Source organism: Buteo buteo, chromosome 5 (assembly GCF_964188355.1).
Source record: "Buteo buteo chromosome 5, bButBut1.hap1.1, whole genome shotgun sequence".
NCBI lineage: Eukaryota > Metazoa > Chordata > Aves > Accipitriformes > Accipitridae > Buteo > Buteo buteo.
In genome coordinates, this window is record NC_134175.1 from 3,893,098 (window position 1) to 3,913,928 (window position 20,831).

At 42.2% G+C, this 20,831-nt stretch overlaps 2 protein-coding genes across 4 annotated transcripts in view; one reads left to right on the top strand and one right to left on the bottom strand.

Annotated features, from left to right (window-relative positions):
- Nucleotides 1-20,831, top strand: part of TNFRSF18 (TNF receptor superfamily member 18) — a 79,291-nt gene that overhangs the window by 32,705 nt on the left and 25,755 nt on the right. For all 3 annotated transcript variants that reach the window (XR_012650324.1, XR_012650325.1, XR_012650326.1), the window contains 4 exons: nt 2,719-2,817; nt 3,309-3,466; nt 15,029-15,095; nt 15,458-15,597. The gene's annotated coding sequence lies outside the window, so the exon portion shown is untranslated. The remainder of the gene's footprint in view (nt 1-2,718; nt 2,818-3,308; nt 3,467-15,028; nt 15,096-15,457; nt 15,598-20,831) is intronic.
- Nucleotides 316-20,412, bottom strand: TTLL10 (tubulin tyrosine ligase like 10). The gene is made up of 12 exons (XM_075029175.1): nt 20,112-20,412; nt 16,054-16,068; nt 15,334-15,499; nt 14,326-14,444; nt 13,092-13,212; nt 12,346-12,431; nt 11,951-12,122; nt 9,793-9,964; nt 7,917-8,057; nt 6,673-6,789; nt 1,624-1,717; nt 316-635 (listed from the first exon to the last, which is right to left on the bottom strand). The coding sequence occupies exons 1-12, from the start codon at nt 20,203-20,205 to the stop codon at nt 316-318; spliced, it is 1,617 nt and encodes a 538-aa protein (XP_074885276.1). The 5' UTR covers nt 20,206-20,412.

Sequence of the window (20,831 nt, forward strand, 5' to 3'; positions counted from 1 at the left end):
GTTTCTGGATTGCACTGGTCAGATCAACATTGTTTTTAAAGGGGATGAGTTTTAATGGGGTAGCAGTTGTCTCATTTTCTTTAACCTTCCTATAATTTCTGGCTGGCTGGTTAAAGTATTACTTTCTGCAGAAGAGTGAAGTACTTATAAAAATAGTTACTGATTTTCCAGTTGAGGTTCATACCTGCTTGTTTATATAAGGTGACAATGAGCTGGACATGCACTACAAGTTTAGCTTTTATTTTCTTTTTATGTCTTCTGAACTTGTGGAAACCCTCTTGCTCTGTGATGGTTCAGAGGGTTTTTCCATGATGGTCAGAGAGTTGCAGGTGTGGTATAGTTAGGAGTTTGTCGACAGTTCTTTCTGGGTGACAAGGCAACCTTTTTTCTAGAGCAACCAGGCTTCTTGGAAGAGTTCTCCAGCACCTTGGCAGGGCTGTGACCGAAGTGGCTGGTACCGCCTGTGTGTGGCCACAGATACCGGCCTGTACGCAGGCCAGTTCTGAGCTTCGAGGGTTGTTTCTGGCCGAGGTCTGCAGCATCCTCATGGTAGAGAAGCACAAAATGGCAGAGTGTCTCTAAAGGCAAAATACCCTGGCCTTTGAGGCGCTTGTTGAAAACCTCAAGAACCAAATCTGGAAAAGAAAATGCGGTTGTGAGATGGTCTAAACACTCTGATCCTAAAATAGACCTAAGCTGTCATGTGTATGCACAAATCAGCTGTGTGCATGGGAAGGATGAGGAGTGGGGAGGGGGAGTGATTTCCAACCCGTGATCTGTGGCCTAACTGTTAAGACAATTTAAAAAAAAAAAACCAACCACCCCCTACTTTTCTTGCATTCATTTCAGCCAGCTTCAGCTCCACTGGAAACATTTTAGGAAATTGGTAGGAAAAATACTGTAAAACTGCTTACAGTTCAATACAGGATATGAATAGATCCCAAAATAAACATACATATGCACAGAAGGGTAACCATCTATGACAGTAAGCATAAGGAGGCTATTGCTCATACCCTTCATGCAGACATAGACTCTCACTTTACTACTTCTCCTTGCAGATACCATGATATCACAGAGAATCGGGTCCTCCAGGCAGGAGCAGTTCTAATTAATGTATATCAGACTATAAGGATTTTTTCAGTCTTTGTATAGTTCACATAACAGTTGCCAGCTATATGTGTGAAGTACAGTGGGGTACTCTGGCATTTAAGCACTGCCACAGCGGTGGAAGGCACATTGTACAAACCAACTTAAATTCCTGCACATTCAGAACAGCAGGCATGAGAAGAATGTGCAGATGCAGTTTATAGGGACAGATGTTAAGATTTAGTCTTTTGTACATAAATATGTGAGAAACATCCTTAAAAATAATTGTAACTAAAACAAATTTAACCACTTATTTCTTTCTAATGGGTGCGTGGCTAAAAAGACCATCGCTTTTGCAGGTCTGCATGGATTAGAATTTTCAGTGTCTTCTAAATTGCTTATAAACTCAGCAGTGAGATAGCTTTATTCAAAGATTGTTTTGGACCTACATCTGATATAAACAGGAGTCTTTCCTCTGACAAGCAATGAGGTGATACGATTATCTGCTGCTGGCCACCCTATGACTTGTTCACTTACCGAGACTCTCATAGACTACAGCTGGGATGATGTCTCTCAAGACTTTGCAGTTAGTATGCAATGCTGGGTTTGCATTCATCTCCAGAAGCCAGACCTGGGAAAGGTGAATGCCAATCAGGAAACTAGGCTGGATCTCCTTAGAGTCAGAGCAATGCCCTTTTACTGACTTAATGAACACCTTGAGAGGTAGGAGTGCTAATAAATCCCAACAAAATCCCGTAACACAGAATGCAGGCAGGACAGAATTTTCATAAGGACTAGATGAATTAAACAAAATCCCTTTTTGCATACACTTACTTACTTGAGAACAACACTACACATTATTTGTGTCCCCAGCTGATGCTCTTTAGATTAACTCTTGCTCTATAGGCGTGTAAAGGCTCTGTGTTTCCTAATGTACCGGTTTCCGTAACAGTTTCTAGTTGAGTTTTTTTTGGATAACCATGAAATAAAGTTATAAGGAATCTAGGAATCATTTTGATTTGAGGTAGACATGGGATCAAAACTAAGCAAACATTGTATGGGGTTTTCAATGTTTCAATGGCCTTGATTTCCTGGGTAAGCTTTAGTTTCAGGTAGAAGCCATGTAAGATACTAATTTTACATATTTATACTAGTCTCATCTCCATTTCCCTTCGAAATGCCAAGGTGTGAAACTACAAGCCACAGAACATGATGGTCCAGTTACAAATCTGTGTGAAACCAAACAATTGACTTGCAAGTAATTTTATTTTCTATTTCTTCTCCCTGTAGTGAGAGAAACTCATCTATTCACTTCCTGCCTCCACCATATGGTGCTGCATTCTGTATATAACACATGTAGGAACTATTCAGCATTTTGTAATGAAGGATATTTAATCATGTAACAGCCCCAGGAGAGTTTTACTCCCTTTAAATTTATTTTTAAAGATAAGGGTTTTTTTCTGAAGTGGCAATGAGTTTGCTTGCAAGTACCTTTCACTTTGGCACTTTATTTTGCTAAGAATAAAATAAAACAATAATTTTCACTTATTTGAAATACTTTATTAAACAAATTAAGAGACTGGTAAGTGAGGGCACTGAAATGTCTTTTTTTTTTTTTTTTCTTTTCCCCAGAGGAGACCTGGAACAGCTGCTCAAAAAAACCTGCTTTGCAGATGCCAACAGAGGGCACCTAAGTTACATACATTTTTCCTGGCAAACTCATTCTTCTCTGTAAGTGTTCTTCCTCTTAAAAGTTCATAAGATTTTGTGCTGACAGACAAACTTAATGAACCTTTATAATTGTCTTGATTAGGTTTTGGTTTCTTCTCCTTCAAAACAAAGAAAACTGACAAACAGGAGGAAGAAAGTTCTCTGTGATACCTATCATGCTGTTCATCTTCTATATTCTCCATTATTGTACTGTCTGAATGTCTCACAGTTTTTAAATGCTCTTAACCTCTCAACAACCAGGGCAAGTTAATAAATGCCCTTTGTTGTATTTCAGGAGGAGCAGAGAGAATAAGGCCAAGATTCACCATATCTCTGTGAATATCCATAACTGTCATGGGAATTTCATGCAGAATGGAATGCCTGTGCTTATCCCTGCATATGGCCTGCAGGTGCCTTGCTCAAAATTTCCTAGCAAACATATAAAGAAAGGAAACCAAAACCCAGAATGTCTGTCCTTGACTTTCTAACCGTGGACCGTCCTTTTTCTCTAGGCTTTTCAAGTGCTGAGAACAATGAGTTCCCTGTGGCTTTGGTCAGAAATGCTGCTCAGGATGTTTCTCAGGGATGAAGAGGTTACTGTTCCCTGCAGCCTGCCAGGACAACTCCACATTCTGTCACATCTTAAACTTGCTCTGTCAAGACATCACAGGTAGGCTTAAAAACTTTAAATAGTGAGATTTGTCCATAGGTTCTTGAACAACATGCTGACTGCAGCCAGATCCTGCATTACACCAGGATCTGAGGTCTCGTTTCTTGTTCTTTGTATAGTGCTAGATGCAGTGTTAGCATCTGCTGAATACTTTTTGTTTTCACCTAGTTTGATTACTATGGTAGTCTCATTGCTGCAGAACCATCCTTACAGCAGCAGTTCAGTTTTTCAAAGGAGCATTGGATGATGAGACTAGGCTCTGTTGCGTGTTGACATGGTGGCTAACAGACAGCATAAAGACCTGTCTCAAGGGTCCTTTGCTTGCTGACATGGCAGAGGTAAGACTACTTGGTGTGCAGGAAATGCATGATTGAGCCAGAATTTTGTTCTGTTTCTGATGAAAAAACATTTAGTTAAGCTAATTGTGTGGGTCTTTGCTGGAGCTCACCAGGTAGAAGCTAAATAAACATCCTGCTGGGGTCTCAGGGACGGAGAGGGCATTGGTCCACGCTCCCAGAGGCTCCAAGTGACTTGATAGCCAAGGCCGAATGGGAATGTGTACATCTCTCTGCGTCAAACTTGTTCTTAGAGAGGATGGCTGTAATGTGCTTCAAAGCCCAAAGCTATCCACAGCAGGGCTGTCTTATCCTGCATTTGTGTAGCAGGAGGTCTCCAGGAAGCCTGACCTCTGGCTGGAGCTTTAAGCAGCACTGAAATACCAGTCAGAAATAGGAATAAAATAACTCATTCTGTATCCTGTATGGACATAGCTGAAGCCACATGCGCAGTCACAAACCAAGCACTGGAAGGGCTACTTAGATGTAGCCGACCCAGAAAGGGACCTGCTTAGTGTTAGTGGAGACCACATGATAAGGCAGTGGGGTTCTGTTTTCCACAGTCTTAACAAGCTTTTATCAGATTTTTTTAATCATCGTGACCTGGGGTGAGCAAAACCAAGTCTACGGTATCCTTGTGGCACCTCATACTCCCGGGGTGAATGAAAAGCTATGTCATTCAAATCAAAGGAACCGTCCCTGCTTTAACTAGGGATTTGAGTGTTATCTTCATTTATGTACATCTATCACAAACTGGCAAACGGCTTATCTATGTTCAGTCTGTTCTCTACTGATAGGTAGCTGAATCCCTTTATGGCTGATAAAAAATTTACACATCTGTCTTCCCAGCATACCTCTGGAGAGAAGCCCTTTCACACGGCTGATGCAATGCTTTCTGAAAGCAGGTTCCTTGAGCATTTAAATGACACTGTCCTAAGCTCTGTAGTGACTTAGGCATTTACAATGCAGCACAAGGAAGCTCTAGAAAACAGTAGGAAAAAAGCCAACAACAGCAAAACCACATCCGTCACTTTTGCTCCCTCTCCTCTTAAAGTGCTTCATTCTTTTCTCAGCTTACATATGAAGATGCAAAGCTCTACAGAAAGCTGTGGTTTCTCAGCAGGGCCTGCTTTCATAGTCTATGCTTCTAAGAACTCTGAGGCAGGAAAGACACCTTCCAAAGACTGAATCAGGATGCTGCAGGGCCTTCAAGAATTTTTAGGAATGATGCTAGGGTCATTTATATCTCAGATAAATAAAGAGGAGGGAAAGGCATGATGAGCTATAGGACTGAACATATAAGACCATGTTAAATCGGCATAAAGCAGATTCTACACATGTCGTGAAATAGGATGACAAGGAGAATAAGGCTATCGTATATTACAGGTGGAGAGGACAGGATGTCAGACCAGGAATTGTAATGTCAGCCCACAGAAAACAGGGAGTTTGCTGCACTGACCAGTGCTGACTGTGGTTTGAAGCTGTCAGTGCTGCGTCCAGCTGCTGTACACTGCCTCTGCAGGAAGTGTACAGGCATCTCTTGATGCAGCACTGCGCCAATAAAAAAGTAGGTTTGTTGCTCCCCAGCAGGGCCAAGAAAACATGGACAAATCTATGCTAAACAAATGCCTAAATTTCCACATTACTCTCTCTCAAAGGGAAGTTCCAGGTTCCAGCTCACTCTGTCACCACTACGTGTCCAGAAATCCTCATCATTCTTATAGATAATACTTGTCAAGAAACAGATTTTGTTTATCTCTCCAGATGTAAAATACATGGGGATGTAATCGTCTTTAAACGCTGCAGTTTTTAACTAGCCAAGTAGGAATTGCCACAATAGAGTGATACTGGATCTTCTATTCTACTTAAAGTTTACACAGCCAGGGCTTTGCATGCCAACGTTGCAAAAGACAATTCGCACTGAAATTTGAGAAGCACCAGTTTCTATGTCTTTGCCATTTATTCTCCCTTGCCATTGACTTCCTGTACAAAGGAGTCTATTGTTCAGGTGCCTTACCCACTGCTGCATACATTAATTCTATTCTTTCATAGGGTTTGCTGTTCCTGCTGTCCTTTGCTGGAATATGTTTGAGTTCCTTTCTGCTTTAGCAACAGCAGAATCTGCCAGATGGCTTTCTGTTATGTTTAGGCCAGGTGCTTTTGAAGGACTGTGCTGCATTGAAAGCACCTCGATCACTGTATTTAACATTTCCCTTTCCCTTTCTTCTGGCTTTTCTCTTCTGTGTTTCATTCACTCTTTACAAGTTTGCGTTGTAACTCTAGTAGATTTTATAGACTCAGTGGGCTGACCTGTTGCCAAATGGTGAATCTACAGTGAACATGGAGATGCTGATGCTGAAATCTGAATTGATAATGACTGATTCTTCAGCATGGTGAGGATGAGTTCTTTGTCACCTTTGATGGATACTTAGCTAGTGTAAATCAGTATACTTCATGTGATGTTAGAGGCATTACAGAGTGATTTATGCTGGCTGATCATCTGGCATGTTTGGTTTCTGGAGAAAGAAAAAACCGAGTGGGCATTAAAATTCCCACGCTTTTCACTATGACCTCCACTTCCCTGTGAAAATTCTGCGCAGAACAGTTTCATCTGCAGTAAGTAGTATTTTTCTTCCCATCCTAAGCTGTTAATGCCAGGGTTTCTCTGTGCAGTAAGTGTGCAGGCAGTATCTGTGCCATGTCTTGATGCCAGACAATGGAACTGGAGCAAAAAAATGAATCCTGCACTTCATAGCTGACTGGCTGCTCTATTTAATTCCTAGCACCAGAGCCTGTGTCAGCCATGCTATACTGCTGGCATTGGACATCTGGCCAATATCATACTTAGTATTTGATGATATGTATTCATACCTTAAAGTTTTCATCAATTAAAAAGTCACAGCCGATGAGATCAAAGTAGCCTAGTTTGCAATCCAGTTTGTGCTTGGCTGCCAGGAAGCACTGCAACATGATCTGCTGCATCCTTTTCTGAAAGAGAAGACAGGGAATGGTGGTAACTGATCATTGTGAATGCCAAGGGCATAGGAGTCACTGCAAGTCATAGGTGTCCTCTTGGTTTAGGGACCTTTTTCCTTCCCCTGCCTCCAGCAGAGCTCCTCTCTAGACTTGGAAGAGTGTTGCATTTTGCAGACCATGTGTCTGTCCACTTTGCCTTGATTGAAACCCCCTCTTGAACATGGTTCTCCAGACCGCTGTGGTACAGTGCTTGCAGTAGGTGAGGCAAAGTTCCACTCAATTTGGAGTTGAAATGCGCAGTGGGGAACTTCGGCGTGAAGAGAGAGACCATAAAGTTGGCTGAAAAGTTTCTGATCCCCTGAGAAATTTGGCAAATTCAACTAGATGTGCTTTTGAGCTGTTTTGCTAAACAAAAACATAGTTTAACAAAGTTTTTAGCTTTTAAATTTTCTTTGTATTTGGCTTTAAACTACAGTGCTTCCAAAATTAACCTGAGAAAGCTGTGTCCTCTGCATTTTTCATTTTCAAGTCATGTGGAGAACTGATGCGTCATTAGACTCAGGCAGATGAAGTAGAAGTCTTAGGGACTCGGATAATTTCTTTGTTTCTTAGTGAGACAGGAAGATGGTAAGAAATCAAGCCAGTTGAGTCGTCTTATCTCTCCTCCATGGTAACACAAGATCTAAGGCCCTGACATGATTTTCGTGTGGCAAAATCAGATGGAAAGTGAATGATGAGACCAATTCAGACAAGAAAGAGACCACTGAAAGTGTAGTCCCTTTTCAGGCTAAGACCTGTCAGGCTGGAGGCTGGAGAGCTCTCTAATGTGTACTGTATTTTTTAATGCAGGGCCACAGCATTGGGCCAGGAATGTGAAGACTATAATTGCATTTTTATAGCTAGCATTTACATTCACATTCTCTTTCCCAGCTGTTTGCCCATTTTATTAAAATTACACTCTTTGTGTCTTCACTTCTGTGTTTAGCATCTGCAGATAAACCAGTTACCGTGGGACCATCAATACCTTCTCACGCAGCCTATGTGTGTCCTTGGGAGCTCCAGTGAACTGACGGGTTTTCTCCCTATTCCTGTCACCCTAGTTAGGCAGACTAGCACACCATACACTTGCTTGCACTTACAGTAAACACAGTGAAAACCCAGTCTTTGGGGAGGCCATTGGTTTTTCTGAACTTCTCATTAACGTAGCTGTTGAAGTGCTCCATCCGCCAAACTGTCTCATCTTTCAACTGGCTGTACAGGGAGTTCTTCTTCTGCATGTACTGAGAGGTGGGGAAACAGAGCAAAGGGAGGATTAGATTTCTGGCAGTGAAGAGTAACTGGGAACCAGTTTACATGGCAGACAGTCAGCTACCCTGAGTTGTTCCAGGCATCTGGAGTTGCGAAGGACCCCAGGATCAAGTTATAGAGGTGGAGGGAATAGAACCCCTCACTAACAGAGCTAAACCTGAGCAAATGTCCCGACTCCCATTGTACAGCACTGCCACAGGCAGAAATATGCCCGACCCACATGGACACTGTAGAGACAATTACCCAAGGTCTCTGTCAAAGCAGTGTTTGTTTTTGAGTCATAGTCATGATATGCTTCGGACTAAATCCGGTTTCAGTGTCCGTCTGCCTAGTACTGTCCTAGAGGAGAGTACATCTGGGAGAGATGGATGGATGTATCCACAGAGGAAACCAAGGTGAGGGCTTCTCTATTCCGCTGTCTCATTAATCCCTATGGCAGGTGGAGTTTATCAGTACTGGGGTATTTACATTTTTCGATCAAAGGCAAGTCCCCTTTATCTGTGAAACAGCTGGCCTTGGCTGCAGCTCCATCTGCGGGACAGTTACTGTGAGGTTGCAAAGCTTCTGGTTAGTGATGCTGTCTCTGCTGCCTCTTGTCTTTTGGAAATACAGTAGGAAAATGGCTGATTCCAGGTGGAATGAAAGGATAGGAAGGGAATGAAAGCAGAATCAACTGTAATTTGGAGAAGTCTGCCCTATTAGCAGCTGCTCCTGTAAATTTCATTTCCCTCCTCCCAGCAGGAACCCAGATAATTTATGTTCTGCTTATAAACACCTGTCCTTTGTTTAGTATTACTCGTGCCATGGGATCCTACCCCAGCACCTGAATTCCCCTGTGGATAGCTCTCTAGCTGAGCAAACAAACTATTCCAGGAAAACAAGTGGCATACTGATAATACCATATATTGCAGGAAGCAGCTACAATCTGCTGTCCTGAACTGCACTTCTACAGGAACTGTAAAACTTCAGCTGAAGTGGGCTTGTCTGATACCTCTCTAATGTGTATTTCGCTAGTTCTCAGAACACAGCATGACTCTGGGAGAAGGGCTTTAAAAGCAAACTGTTGTCTTCCTTCTGATTCTTTCAATTCTCTTTCATCAGGGCCAGTTCTAACTACTGAAGGGCCTCATTTGAAGTGAAAACTCAGGTAGATCTGAGCAAGGAAGGCTTCTATTTTGTATGACAAGAGATGTATGGGGATACAAGCCAGAGCAGTCTCGTTCTGTTAGAGCTCTCATTTGAGAAGCAAGATGAACAAAGATGGAGATTTAAGGATGATGGCTCTTGAAGAACACATCTGCATCTTACATCATTGTGATTATTGTATTTAAGCACAACAGGATCAGCAAAATCCTTAGCCAAGATTAAGGCTCCTTTGTGCTAGGTAGCTGCAATCAAAGGCTTCTTGCCCTAAGAAGCTTATGGTTTACAGATACATGAGAGAACAGTGGCAGGAAAAAGAGGTCCAGGGAGAGAAATTGTCCGGTTAAGCAGAGAACTGGTCCATGGCAGAGAACAGAACCTGATCTGGTACTGCTTCTGTTCAGCCTTGTTGCCATGCCTGACCGTAAACCCATGTCCGTTTCCTGGCTGCAGGGATTTTGCATGCATGAGGCATTTATTTTTAGCCTTTCAAAAGTCTTTTTTGCTTCCTATCTCTGTCAACCACACCCTCCACTTCTTCTGAACTAAGTGACCTTAGTTTACCTGATTGGTCAGATGCACAGTCAGATCATCAGAAGCGGCATCATAATTGACACAGGTTAACCTGATGTAACCTTGGGCAAAAAATAACACGTATGGTGCTGTGCAGGCAATGAGGAGATAAGACCGGACATCAAACTTCTTCCCTTCCAGGAGCAGAGGCTGGTGAATATACCTGTGAGAGCAGTATTTCAACACGCATCATGAACAGGCAGCCATTATACATGGCAATTCAAAGCTCACATAACCCCCCCCAGCCAGTTTGTTTCTCACCACAGAACTAATGAACCTCTTTGTCCCTTTTCCACCACTGGTTTTAAGGGGAGTGGCAGCAGAGGATGCCTGGAGGAGAGGCTGGAAATGCTAGAAACAGCTTTTTTCAAGAGGAATAGAAGCTGTGGGAGTGTCGGGAGCAGGAGATAATTAAAGATTTACTCATATTTACTGGAGAATATAAGAAGTTTATGTCTGAACACAAAGAGCCCTTCATACAGAACCACTGCTTTTATTCCAGAGTGGTGTAATCTGGGAACTGTTTCCCTTAATCACCAAAGATTGCGGCATGTCTACATAAATAACAAGGCTATGCTGTTAAAACAATCAATGCTAACAACAGTTTCCAAAGGAATATGGAGCCTCATTCTTCAGAGTATAAGCCATTCCTCACTAACAGAAATCAAGATGAGGTCTAAGATAGGGCCCAACCAGTTTTGCCCCTGGCACTGCTGCTTGTCCATGTCAAAGACCACATATTGGTCTAACTAAGGCTCTTGGTCTGATTTTGTCAGGCAGTCATTGTTTTGCTCCATATACTGGCTGCTGCATAAACACAGTCCAGCCTATTTCAGAAAGCCTGTAAGACCATCGTTCTAGTTTATCATTTTACAAATCTCTCTTGCCCTTTTCAATGAGGCCGACTATTCCTTTGTTATGAAAAGACATGTTTGGATGAACGTAAGCAGAGACTATTGCTTGCTTTGGCTAAGGAAGCTCTTGGAAAGGTTGCTGTGTGCTGTGTTCTCTTGCAACATAAAGATGCCAAGCCATGCTAGCAGAATGTCAGGGAAGTGGCACAGGGTCAGTGTGAGGAATTGGTATCACCACTTTGCTAGGACATGCAGTGATCACTACATGGCAAAATGTGCTTTTGCTATGCCAATGCTACAGCGTTGTCACGAGTGTATCATGTTGTCATTGCTGGCATGTCATGACAATGCCAGGCGAAGTCATGCGTGTGTGGGCACCGTGAAGTTTAGAGTGCCCTGTATACCTAGCTGTGTACACCAAAGGCAGGATCAAAGGCATCTGGGAACTGCAGCTCCTAGGATAAATAATGAAAACATCTTTTTTGCATTTCTCTTTGAAAGTTTTATTCATTCATCTCAAAGCACTGAATTGATTTAATTATAATGCATTCCTCAATTGAGGGAGGGACACTGAGGCAAAGGGAAGTTAAGCAAGTTGTGTAACAGTAAGCAAGTAACGTTCAATAGCTGAAACTGTTCTCGTGACTTCTGCTGCTGTATTTTTCTCTTCCTTTTTCTGCTGTTCTACTCCTCTACAAAATGTTCTAGCAATGGCTGAGAGGGTATATGTTCTACAAAGAAGAACTTGTGTGGTTCATTTGTTCATGCAAGGAATAAAAAATAAAACAACTCCCACCCAAAATTTTAGTGACTGCTAGCCACTGCCTGTTGATTGAGGTCTAGACATCTGCAGCATTGAGGCAGAGTTAAGAAGATACTTGGAAGGCTTTATTGGATTGCATGGAGCAGATATTGCAGCTGTATGATTTGTAAAATGCTAGCTTTGTATAAGAAGCTGGGATAATAGCTAATTTAAATTGCTTTGCACAAGGCTTTATGTGTAGAACTCACGTACAGAACTGTAGCATCAGGCCTTTTGAAGTCATTTTTAAATTACCAGACAAAGGTAAACTCAAATCTCTCTGATGACAAAGATCTACCTTGAAATGACTTAAGTGCGGATGCAAGACAGACTAACCAGAGAAATAGCCTCTCTCCCACAAAATGAAATCTCATAGGTTGATGAGATGTGGTGTAACCACATTAAATACCTGTGGAACAATTCGACTCTCTGAGGCCAGTGTGCTTAATCAAGCACACTACTCACACATGAATTCCCAGGCTTCAGTCTCTACCTTTGCACTATTCTTGCCTGGGGAGCCTTGTATGGCACCCTCTTACTGAGTAGGTATTCCTCAGTGCTGTGGAGCTTGGCTCGAAGGGTGTTGACAGCAGCTGGATTTTTAAGCAGGAAAATTCCTCGACCTTGGTTAGAGCAACTTGGTTTGCAGATCCAAATCTGTTCTTCTGCAGAGAGAAGAATGAGTCTATTATAGTAATGTGTGTGGTATGAAACACCAATGTGCCCATTAGTGGGCTCTGAAAACTGCTCCCTTGAACATGTGTGTATATATGTGTGTTTATACGTACATATAGGTATCAATTGTTATTACTGTGTATACTTTTATGAACATTTCAGAGGATCACATAGCTATTTAAATTGATTGCCATGATGATTAAGATAATTCACCTTTGTAAAGCTCAAAAAAAGCATTTCTCTCATCTGTTAAGTCCAGGCGAAAAGATTCTGGGAAGAATTCTTCCATCTTCAGTAACCTACAGGAGAATCAAATAGAAATTGAAAACCCTATCCATCATGTTAATTCCTCTGTTACTTTCAGAAAGGATGGCTGCAAGTAGGAACTTAAGAAATGGCTTTTTTTTCCTGCTTGTGAACAGTTGTGTGTTTGTATATGTTTTTCCTGAGCTACCTCATTCCACAAGCTTTCAAGAATATATGTTAGCCTTAAGGCATTCTTCATATGCTCAGTTTTTTATATGCTCAGTTTTTTGAAAACTAGTTGAGATGGCTGCAGGTAACCGTGGTGCAGGATTGTCACTTGGTTTTTTGGTAGGTGAAAAATAAAGGAGCAGAAATGGCAGTAAGCTTCTCTTACATTTACAGTGGCTATGGCACAGGAAGTTGTGGCCTTTCCAGTAGGATGATGTACCCAAAACAGAGGAATTACTATGACTGTTGTCTTTGGGGGACCTGGCACTCCTACAACTCCAGACACAGAGAAGGAAGAAATTCTCTCTGATGTATATACTTCTGGGAAAAAAGTGATTTTTCTAGAAGATAAGAAAGAAATAAAACCCCATATACTTTGTATCCTGTACTGTTATGCATCCGGAAGAAACTGGTTCTTTGTTTATGCGTTCTCACTTTCTGTTGGCATGTTTCTGGTCAGGGTTCAAAGAGGTGAGAGTTCTTACTTGGAATTAGAGCTCCTACTGATCTTTTTGATCATCCGCTGTTGCTCTCTCAGGCAGCATAAAAGCCCTGTCTTACTGGTAAGGACCCCGTTGTTGGGAATCTGGTAAAGAAGCTGTTCACCTGTATGAGAAAACAAAAAAAGCGCTTACCGTCATTGTCCCATGCAGCAGAATCTGGAGGATGAAGCTGACTTTGTCACTGTTGACTTTCACCAGTTTGCTTTAAGGCAGTAGTGACAACTCACAGAGCAGTGAAAACACTTGCTGTAAATGTATTTCTGTCCAACGTCATAGTGGAACAAACAGTCCTGATGGGACTTCATGAAATCGTGCATCCCTTGCTAACTCCAGAGGTGCCACTGCCATCGTACCGTTCCAGCTGCAGAATTGCATTGAAACGTAGCCTATCTGCACCGCCGTATATTAGACTGACTGCTGTAATGGTGCAGCCTGACAAATAGCCACCACATTGCCATCAGAGCTGGCAGGAGGGGAAAGGCAGCTGCTGTACGTGGACTGGTAGAGAAGCGATAACACAATGCCTTGACCACAGGAAAGCCCGCAGCTCTGTGCCGTGATGCTCAGGCTTGCCAGGGGACAGGTCTTGACCAGCTCCCAGAGGTAAAGGAATTGCCTCAGGGGCTGTGCTTAGGGAGTTTTTTTGTTTGTTATGCAAAGTACCTCTCTGAGGGTGCCAGCCAGAGGCATTGTTGTGGGAGTCCTTGATTTTATGCTTTTCTGGTGGGAAAGCTGGCTGGACCCTGTGAAGTCAGGATGCACTGAGGAGAGTGCAGTTCAGAAAGTTGCTTGCTAAGACAGTGGAGTAGTTTGGCTTTTAGTGACTCTTTTCTCCCTAGATAGAGATAGCTGGGCCTGGGATGTGTGGGGTGACCCATCTTGAGCTTACTTTACGTCTCTCTCTAAGTGCACCCTTCCTTTTCTCCTCTCCTCACCTCCACTGTGGGGAGGGTGGTGTTTAAATCTCTGTACTGCTCATTTCACTAAGTTCATTTCAGTGGTATCTTTTCTCCCAAAGCTGTTTTCTTGTCTAAAGCCCTTTCTTTAATCACCACGGCAAACCAGCTCTGATGTCCCTTCTGAGGTCTGCCAAGAAGTTGAGGTTACCTGTTTCTCCTACCCCCAAGTGACCTCCTCTGTCCTGGGAGTCACAAGTCCAGCATTCTCAAGTTTTTCCCACCACCCTCTCCCACTCAAGGGCCACAGGCATCTCTACCTTCTTTGAAATGGTAATAGGTCTCTCGGCACTTGATTTCACACCATTTCAGTGCATAATCCTCTCTTCCGTTGTCATAGATACGCTGCCAGCCTCTGCTCTGGCAATAGATGCTCACACTGCATAAGGAAAACAAAATAGAAAAGTAGCCTCCCTTCTATTAACAAATTGTTAGCTCATATCCCTTGAACTCCTAATAATTTTCTCTGGGAGCCTGACCTAACATGCCCAGAAGCCCCTGGGTGGGGGATAAGATGGGAAGCATTAATTAGAATGGCCCTAGTGGACCTGCTGGTCTGAACTTGAGAGGGTGGGGGGAGTAACTGAGGATGCTAAGAACATTATGATTCAGCAGCTCTAATGAGAACTTGTACCATTTCAGCAGGGCTTTTCCAATTAGGATGCAACTGGTACCCATGGAATAGAAATGTTCAGGGTCCAGTCTTAATAAGGAGCCTCTCCCCTGAGGAGTTTAGGGAGAGATGACAAGTAGCACTAGAAAAAGCTGTTTGTAGACAAAACTATGAAAAGATAGCAAGGAAAGTGCTATTTGCTGCAGAGATTCTGTGATGCTTGCTGGTGACAACTTCTAGAGAAGAATGCCGATGTGCTGGAAAGAATTCAGAAAGGAATGAATGGAACTTCTGATCTGACAATTTTTCTTGGGCAGAAATCTCTTATTTTTCGCTTGTTTTATATTTAGCACACCGGAACGTTGATCGACAACAGTGGTTCCTAGCTCTACTGATGAAGAACCAGAGAAACTTTCAGTAAGTAAATACAAGTATTTTGTTACTTTGCAACGATATAGTAGACAGCTTCTTTACCACTGGTGGCCTTCCAGTGGATACTTTCTATTTAATTTACCTTTAAACAGTTTCCCAGGTGTACCACTCCAAAAAGCCAGCAAATCAAAGGAAAATTATTTGAGGCCAATGGATAACATTGCATGACTTCATATATGGTTATACTACCGTACCTATGAGTCTGCTGAGAGGACCTACTTACAGCCCAGCTCCATTAGATCCACTGATATAAAAATATGGTCCTTGTCCCATTGGTACTTTTGGTATCTTTTCTTCTAGTTGTTTTTCTTGAGGGCATGCCTTACTCTGTGTTCTCTTCTCATTAGACTTGGCTTTGTCAAGCTCCGCTTCAGAGTTGATAGAAGTAGCTGCAAAATTGGAAATGGAGAAACTTCAGATGATCTGGGATCTTCCTCATAAAATCCACATCCAGAAAGACAGCTGCTACGGAAGAAAATATTGTAAGGTAAGGGACCGCTTCAATTGGTTTTATAGCCATCGCTAGGGGCATTGTCTGAAAACAATTCAGAAATTATTGCTAATGTAACGTGGTGGCAGGTACCATGGTAGATTAAGTGGAAGTATAATAAAATACACTCCAACCAGCCCTAGTCTGTCAATGCTAAATGGCATTCTCTCACCTGACAGGCCTCTGCTTTGCAGGACTTTCTCAGATATCTTGTCTAGGTGAGTCTCAGTTCTGCCCTAAGCTGAGCACAAATCATTCTAGCCATTCAGATGGAAAGCTGGGGGTGGCTATGGGAGATTCTGATAGACTGCAAGGTCTAGAGAGGTGTGGAGGTACAAAGGGAGAAGGGCAAGAAGAGCCTCCTAAAAAGTGTTAGCCATACACTGTACATTGAAATAGATATTATTTCAACTGTTAAAGCCTATAGGAATTTTGACAAGCCCGGGATGTGACAGCTCTGAGGTCCCCCTCACAGGCAGCTACAAAGTGGAATGGCACACATAAACTGTGGTGACAATAACTGAAGGGGGAGGAATGGGAAACACCCTGCTTCAAATTGGTAACTAATCACATCAGGCTTGCAATCATTCTGTTACTTATTCTCAGACCCCAGGGCTCAAAAGCTGGTGAATTTGTAGGGGATAATAATTTTTTTTTCAGTACAAAGTTAATGGGATCTGCCTAACTAGTAAGTGCTGCTGGGCTATTTGTGGAGGAGAATGTCAGAGCTCGTATCTAGCGTTAGAAGTTGTGAAGAACTTTTAACTTCTTGGCCTTCTAGGAATGATAAAACTAAACTGAAAACATCACTTCCAGATCTTCCTCTGTCAAGAGGTTTCACTGTATAATACATAGCAAAAACTTTTCTTTTGCAAGGCAAAATGAGACTCCATGACTTTTCCCCACCATCCCCGTGCTTTGTCCATATTTCAGGTCTTTGATGTTCTACATATAGCACAGTCAATTCTCTGGTGCAGTCTACAATCATGTTCTAAAGCATAAAGGTGCTTCAAAGCAGCTCACCCTGACAGAGATATAGGCCCAGAGGTCCAACACTGCGCTTTATAACGTGTTTAACTGAAGTAGCAAAACTTGTTCAGGGTCTTGCCTGATACAAGACTGATATTAGACTGTCATATGCTGTGGTGCTGGTGGAAAAAAATATGGTATGTGAGCAGTTTCTATCTGATCAATCTTCACATTGTTTAAGTGTTCTCAAAACAGATCAATGACATTATAGTGCATAAATGAGATGAAGGACATGATCAGTTTGGAACTTGAATCACTTTTGGATATGAATGAAAGAATGGCCAATAATGGGAAATTTTATTTTGAATATGGTTGGTGGTAAAGGACTTCGAAAGGGCAAACTGTACGGTTTCAGAAGTGGTGTCTGATGTAATGATGTCATCATCCTCAAAACCATTGCTGGATTTATTATCCATTATCTTAGTCTTAGCAAGAAAGTTCTGTTCATGGTCTAATTTCTCATCTGGTAACTCATAGGAATTGTGAGTCTGGTGCTTGCTTCCACAACAGCTCATGACTACTTCTGTAACTAGCATTTGGGATATTGATACCCATACCGCTGGCTCCAAACCTATGGAAACCGTACAAAGGCTTAATACTTCCAGGGGCTGAGAAACTATGCCTCTGGTTTCTCTTTAACTTGGGTGTGCACAAAACTTTGAGGAACAGTAAAGCCTGTGAATAGAAGAAAAAGACCACTCTGTCCCTGGTTCCCACTGGAATTAGGTGGTGGCAGGGACGGAGGGAGCAGGAAGCAGATGGCAAGGCTGGAGTTATCTACTCTTTGGACTGTTCTTTTATTGTTATTTGTTATCCTGTGATCGCGTGACTAAAAAACTTCTATCTCAATGACAAAACTCCTTTGACTTAAGTGGAGCAAAGGCATTGGGCATTGTTATCTCTCATAATTTACAAGCACTCGTTTTATGCCTTCGTTGCACTCCACCTACGAACACAGGTGCAGCCCACAGTGAAGTCTGTGCCCACAGTTATTGGATTTCCCAGCAGGCTTCCACACCTGGTTCAGTTTGCTTTGGAATAAAGGAAGGAGATTGCAAACTTTTTGAGGCGGGACTTGCTTTAAATTTCTGCTTCATGTAGTACTTGGCACCAAAGGGTTCTAACAGTAAAAGCCTTAGCGTTGTTACAAACTGCAGCATTATCAGTGCTAATCCCTGGACTCTTGCCTCGAATTTCCTCCTTAAATTAAACCCAAAACAAACCAAAAGAACATACTAAACAACCAGTTCAAACAAGCCAGGGCACAACGTCCATGATGGAAAATGCTGCCTCGGCAATGTCTCGTAACCACCTGAAACGAGCTTTTTTCCACGGTGAATGTCAACCTGCCCGTTCGTGGTTCTGCGGAGCTGAAGCTGCGCTCGCTCGCTGCCCGGCGCTGGGACCGCTGCTGTGGGGAGGACACCCCAGCGGAGAGCGGTGCTTGCCTCTTAGGTCACCATCTCGTTTTGCCATTGCAGCACCAGACCGGGCGAAAACATAACTAACGTATTCTGTCTTCCTCTAGAAGAGACTGGCCTTAGCGACTCGGTCAAATTTTTTGAGCAAACTGTTTGAAAGTAGCTCAAAGACAGGGTTAATGCATTATGCGTAAGCATCAGGCAAATTAAAAGACATGCAGAAAAGTAGTACAGCTCAACTGTTTTCCTAGATCCAGTGCATTTTAGGAACAGGTTGTACCACAAAGCGGTACCACCCCTCCAGCTACTGGTATCTTCCACGAGGGAGGCTGATCTCTCTCCTCTGCCTTAGCACGGTGTGTTACAGTGCTGTTCTTGTTACTCTTTGATATGGGAATGTAAATATTTATTTATCTATTTTTAACACTTAATTGCTCATTCATACCTCCTGCGAGAGGTTTGGGCTCTTTTATCATCTCCCTCCTTTCCTGGATCGCTAGGAAATTAACCCATTTTAAACAGTCCCATTTATCCTGAGACATGGACACATGAAATACCCTGCAATGATTGAAGTGCTGGTAAGGTATTCCTCCATTAGTCTGAACACGTACTTGTCTCTACCTCTCTAATCTTTATAAAGAGACCCAGGGGGTGGGAGCCTTTTATCGTCTTTTCTGTCTAATTACGGAATCTCCCAGTATTCAAGATGAACCTTCATTTCATTGAATCTTTTGATATATATTATTTAAGCATGAGTCCCCTTAGTCTTCATTTGTTTGTGTGTTTTGTATCCTTAGACGGCTAATTATTAAAGAGGTAAGGAGAAACAGGGATGCAGGGGGTTACATAAATTTCAGGCTAGGGCCTTTTCACTTGTTTATCAGAGGTGGGATTAGATGCTTGTTGGGACTTGAGCTCTTAGGGTAGAACAGGCAGAGTGGCTTGGTTTGCACACCCAGTCAGCAGAGGGAAGCGGATATTTCAGAGGCTGAGTTTGTGCATCTGAACTCAGTTCTACGTTGTCCTGTGAAAGAGCCGCTCTCTGTCCAAAAGGTATTAGTGGTGGGGAGGGGGCACAGCCCTTGGCAGAAGTCTTCTAACTTGTCACATAAACTAGCAGCATGATTCCCTTCCAGAGAGCCCACAAAGAGATTGTCTTCACACCGGGTGCAGCCAGTAAATTACACTGCTTGAGACAATTTTGAATTCAGCTCATTAATTTCTTTGGGAATTGTGTGTTGGCGGTGTCTGTATAAGCAGTTCCTGTCTCATCTCAGCTCTGCTTTCAGTGCACACGGGGATAAACACACTGGTAGGGAGATGCAGTCTGCTTTGTATCATTCGTTACCGAAAGAAAAAGAAAAAGCAGAGCTTAGAAGACAGAACTTCGTCTTTCCATTTTCCATGGAAAGGAAGGTTTAACAGAATAGTAGCTGACTGCTTTCTGTAGAATCTAGAGTTTAAATCTAGCTGAAATTTTCATTTAAGAAAGCTAAATGATCTAACCAGCTTTCTGAAGACAAGCATTGCCCTAAAGATTACCTCTGTATTAAAAAGGTTTTCATGTGAAACAAATGAATATATTTTTTACTGCCAATGCACAGAACTAAGTTCAACAACAAATATGTCAGAAAAATAATACTGATGGTTTTGTCATTGAAAGATTTGTGGCATTTCAGCTGAATTGTGTCTCCATAAAAAAGTAATGGTTTCTTTTCAAAGGAACTGCTTGCTAATAGATAGCTTGTATTTTTCTTCACATTTTCAACAAAACACTTTAAATGACAGTATAAAATATTTTCATTTCACTAGATATCTATCAGCCAATATCAATTATTTCTGTCTTGAGTTATTTTAGAAGCACAGGGGTGGGCTTGTATTTTCACAGGGTTTAAATGAAAATGGTGTAAACCACGTATGTCTGTAATTTATGCCATAAGTTCGTGGCCAGCACTTTGGTTAGTTTAAGAAGATATAACTCCCTTGACACTGGCATCAATTGAGAACCTGGTTGTAGGACTTGGCACAATTAACAGCTAAAAACAAGGATACAAGATTCACCTCTGTCAGCTGATAAGAAGCCAGCCTGTTGTTGGTTACTTCCTTGCATCATGGATTTGGTGTTCTTTTTCCTCTTGGTTGGCACAAAGGCCATCTCAGCCTAGCCTGCAAAAGGAAAGATCATCGTCAGCCACTTTGCCAGAGTCATGAGTGATCTGGGAAAGTCTGTAAGATGTATTTTTCTCTTTGTCATCATTTGCTCTGTTGATTGTAGATGCCATTTTTCACCACATTCTACAGTGCTTTCATTTCTTCGGAATCTTTATTTTGACTTAGTTGTTTAGCTGGGAATTGATAGGCTCTATTTTCCATCTACAGCGTCTTATGGTAATAAGTGATAAGCTTGTTGGTGACTGTGCTGGGGATCTGAGTGCTTTTGTATCTAATCTTTGTGCTCTTGTTGCTTCCTTCCCATTGGTAACACTCAATGTAGGTTTTGGGTTGCCTTGTAAATTTGCTGTAAGTAACTGGGTGCTTTTCTAAGTCTGCTGCTCATGGTAGAGCAGTGTCCAAGAGCTGTTTTCAGATATATCTGGTATTCTTTGTCTACGGCATCTTCAGGCTTCAGTTGTTCAGCATTGGGATAAAAGACAGGCTTCTTTTCGGGAAGCTTGAAAGTTGAGACTCATTTTTTTGTCTTTGCAAAGGATATGAAAACAACAAATGAGATATTTTATCTGGAGACAGAAACCATCATCCTGGATAGATGTTGGACATAGG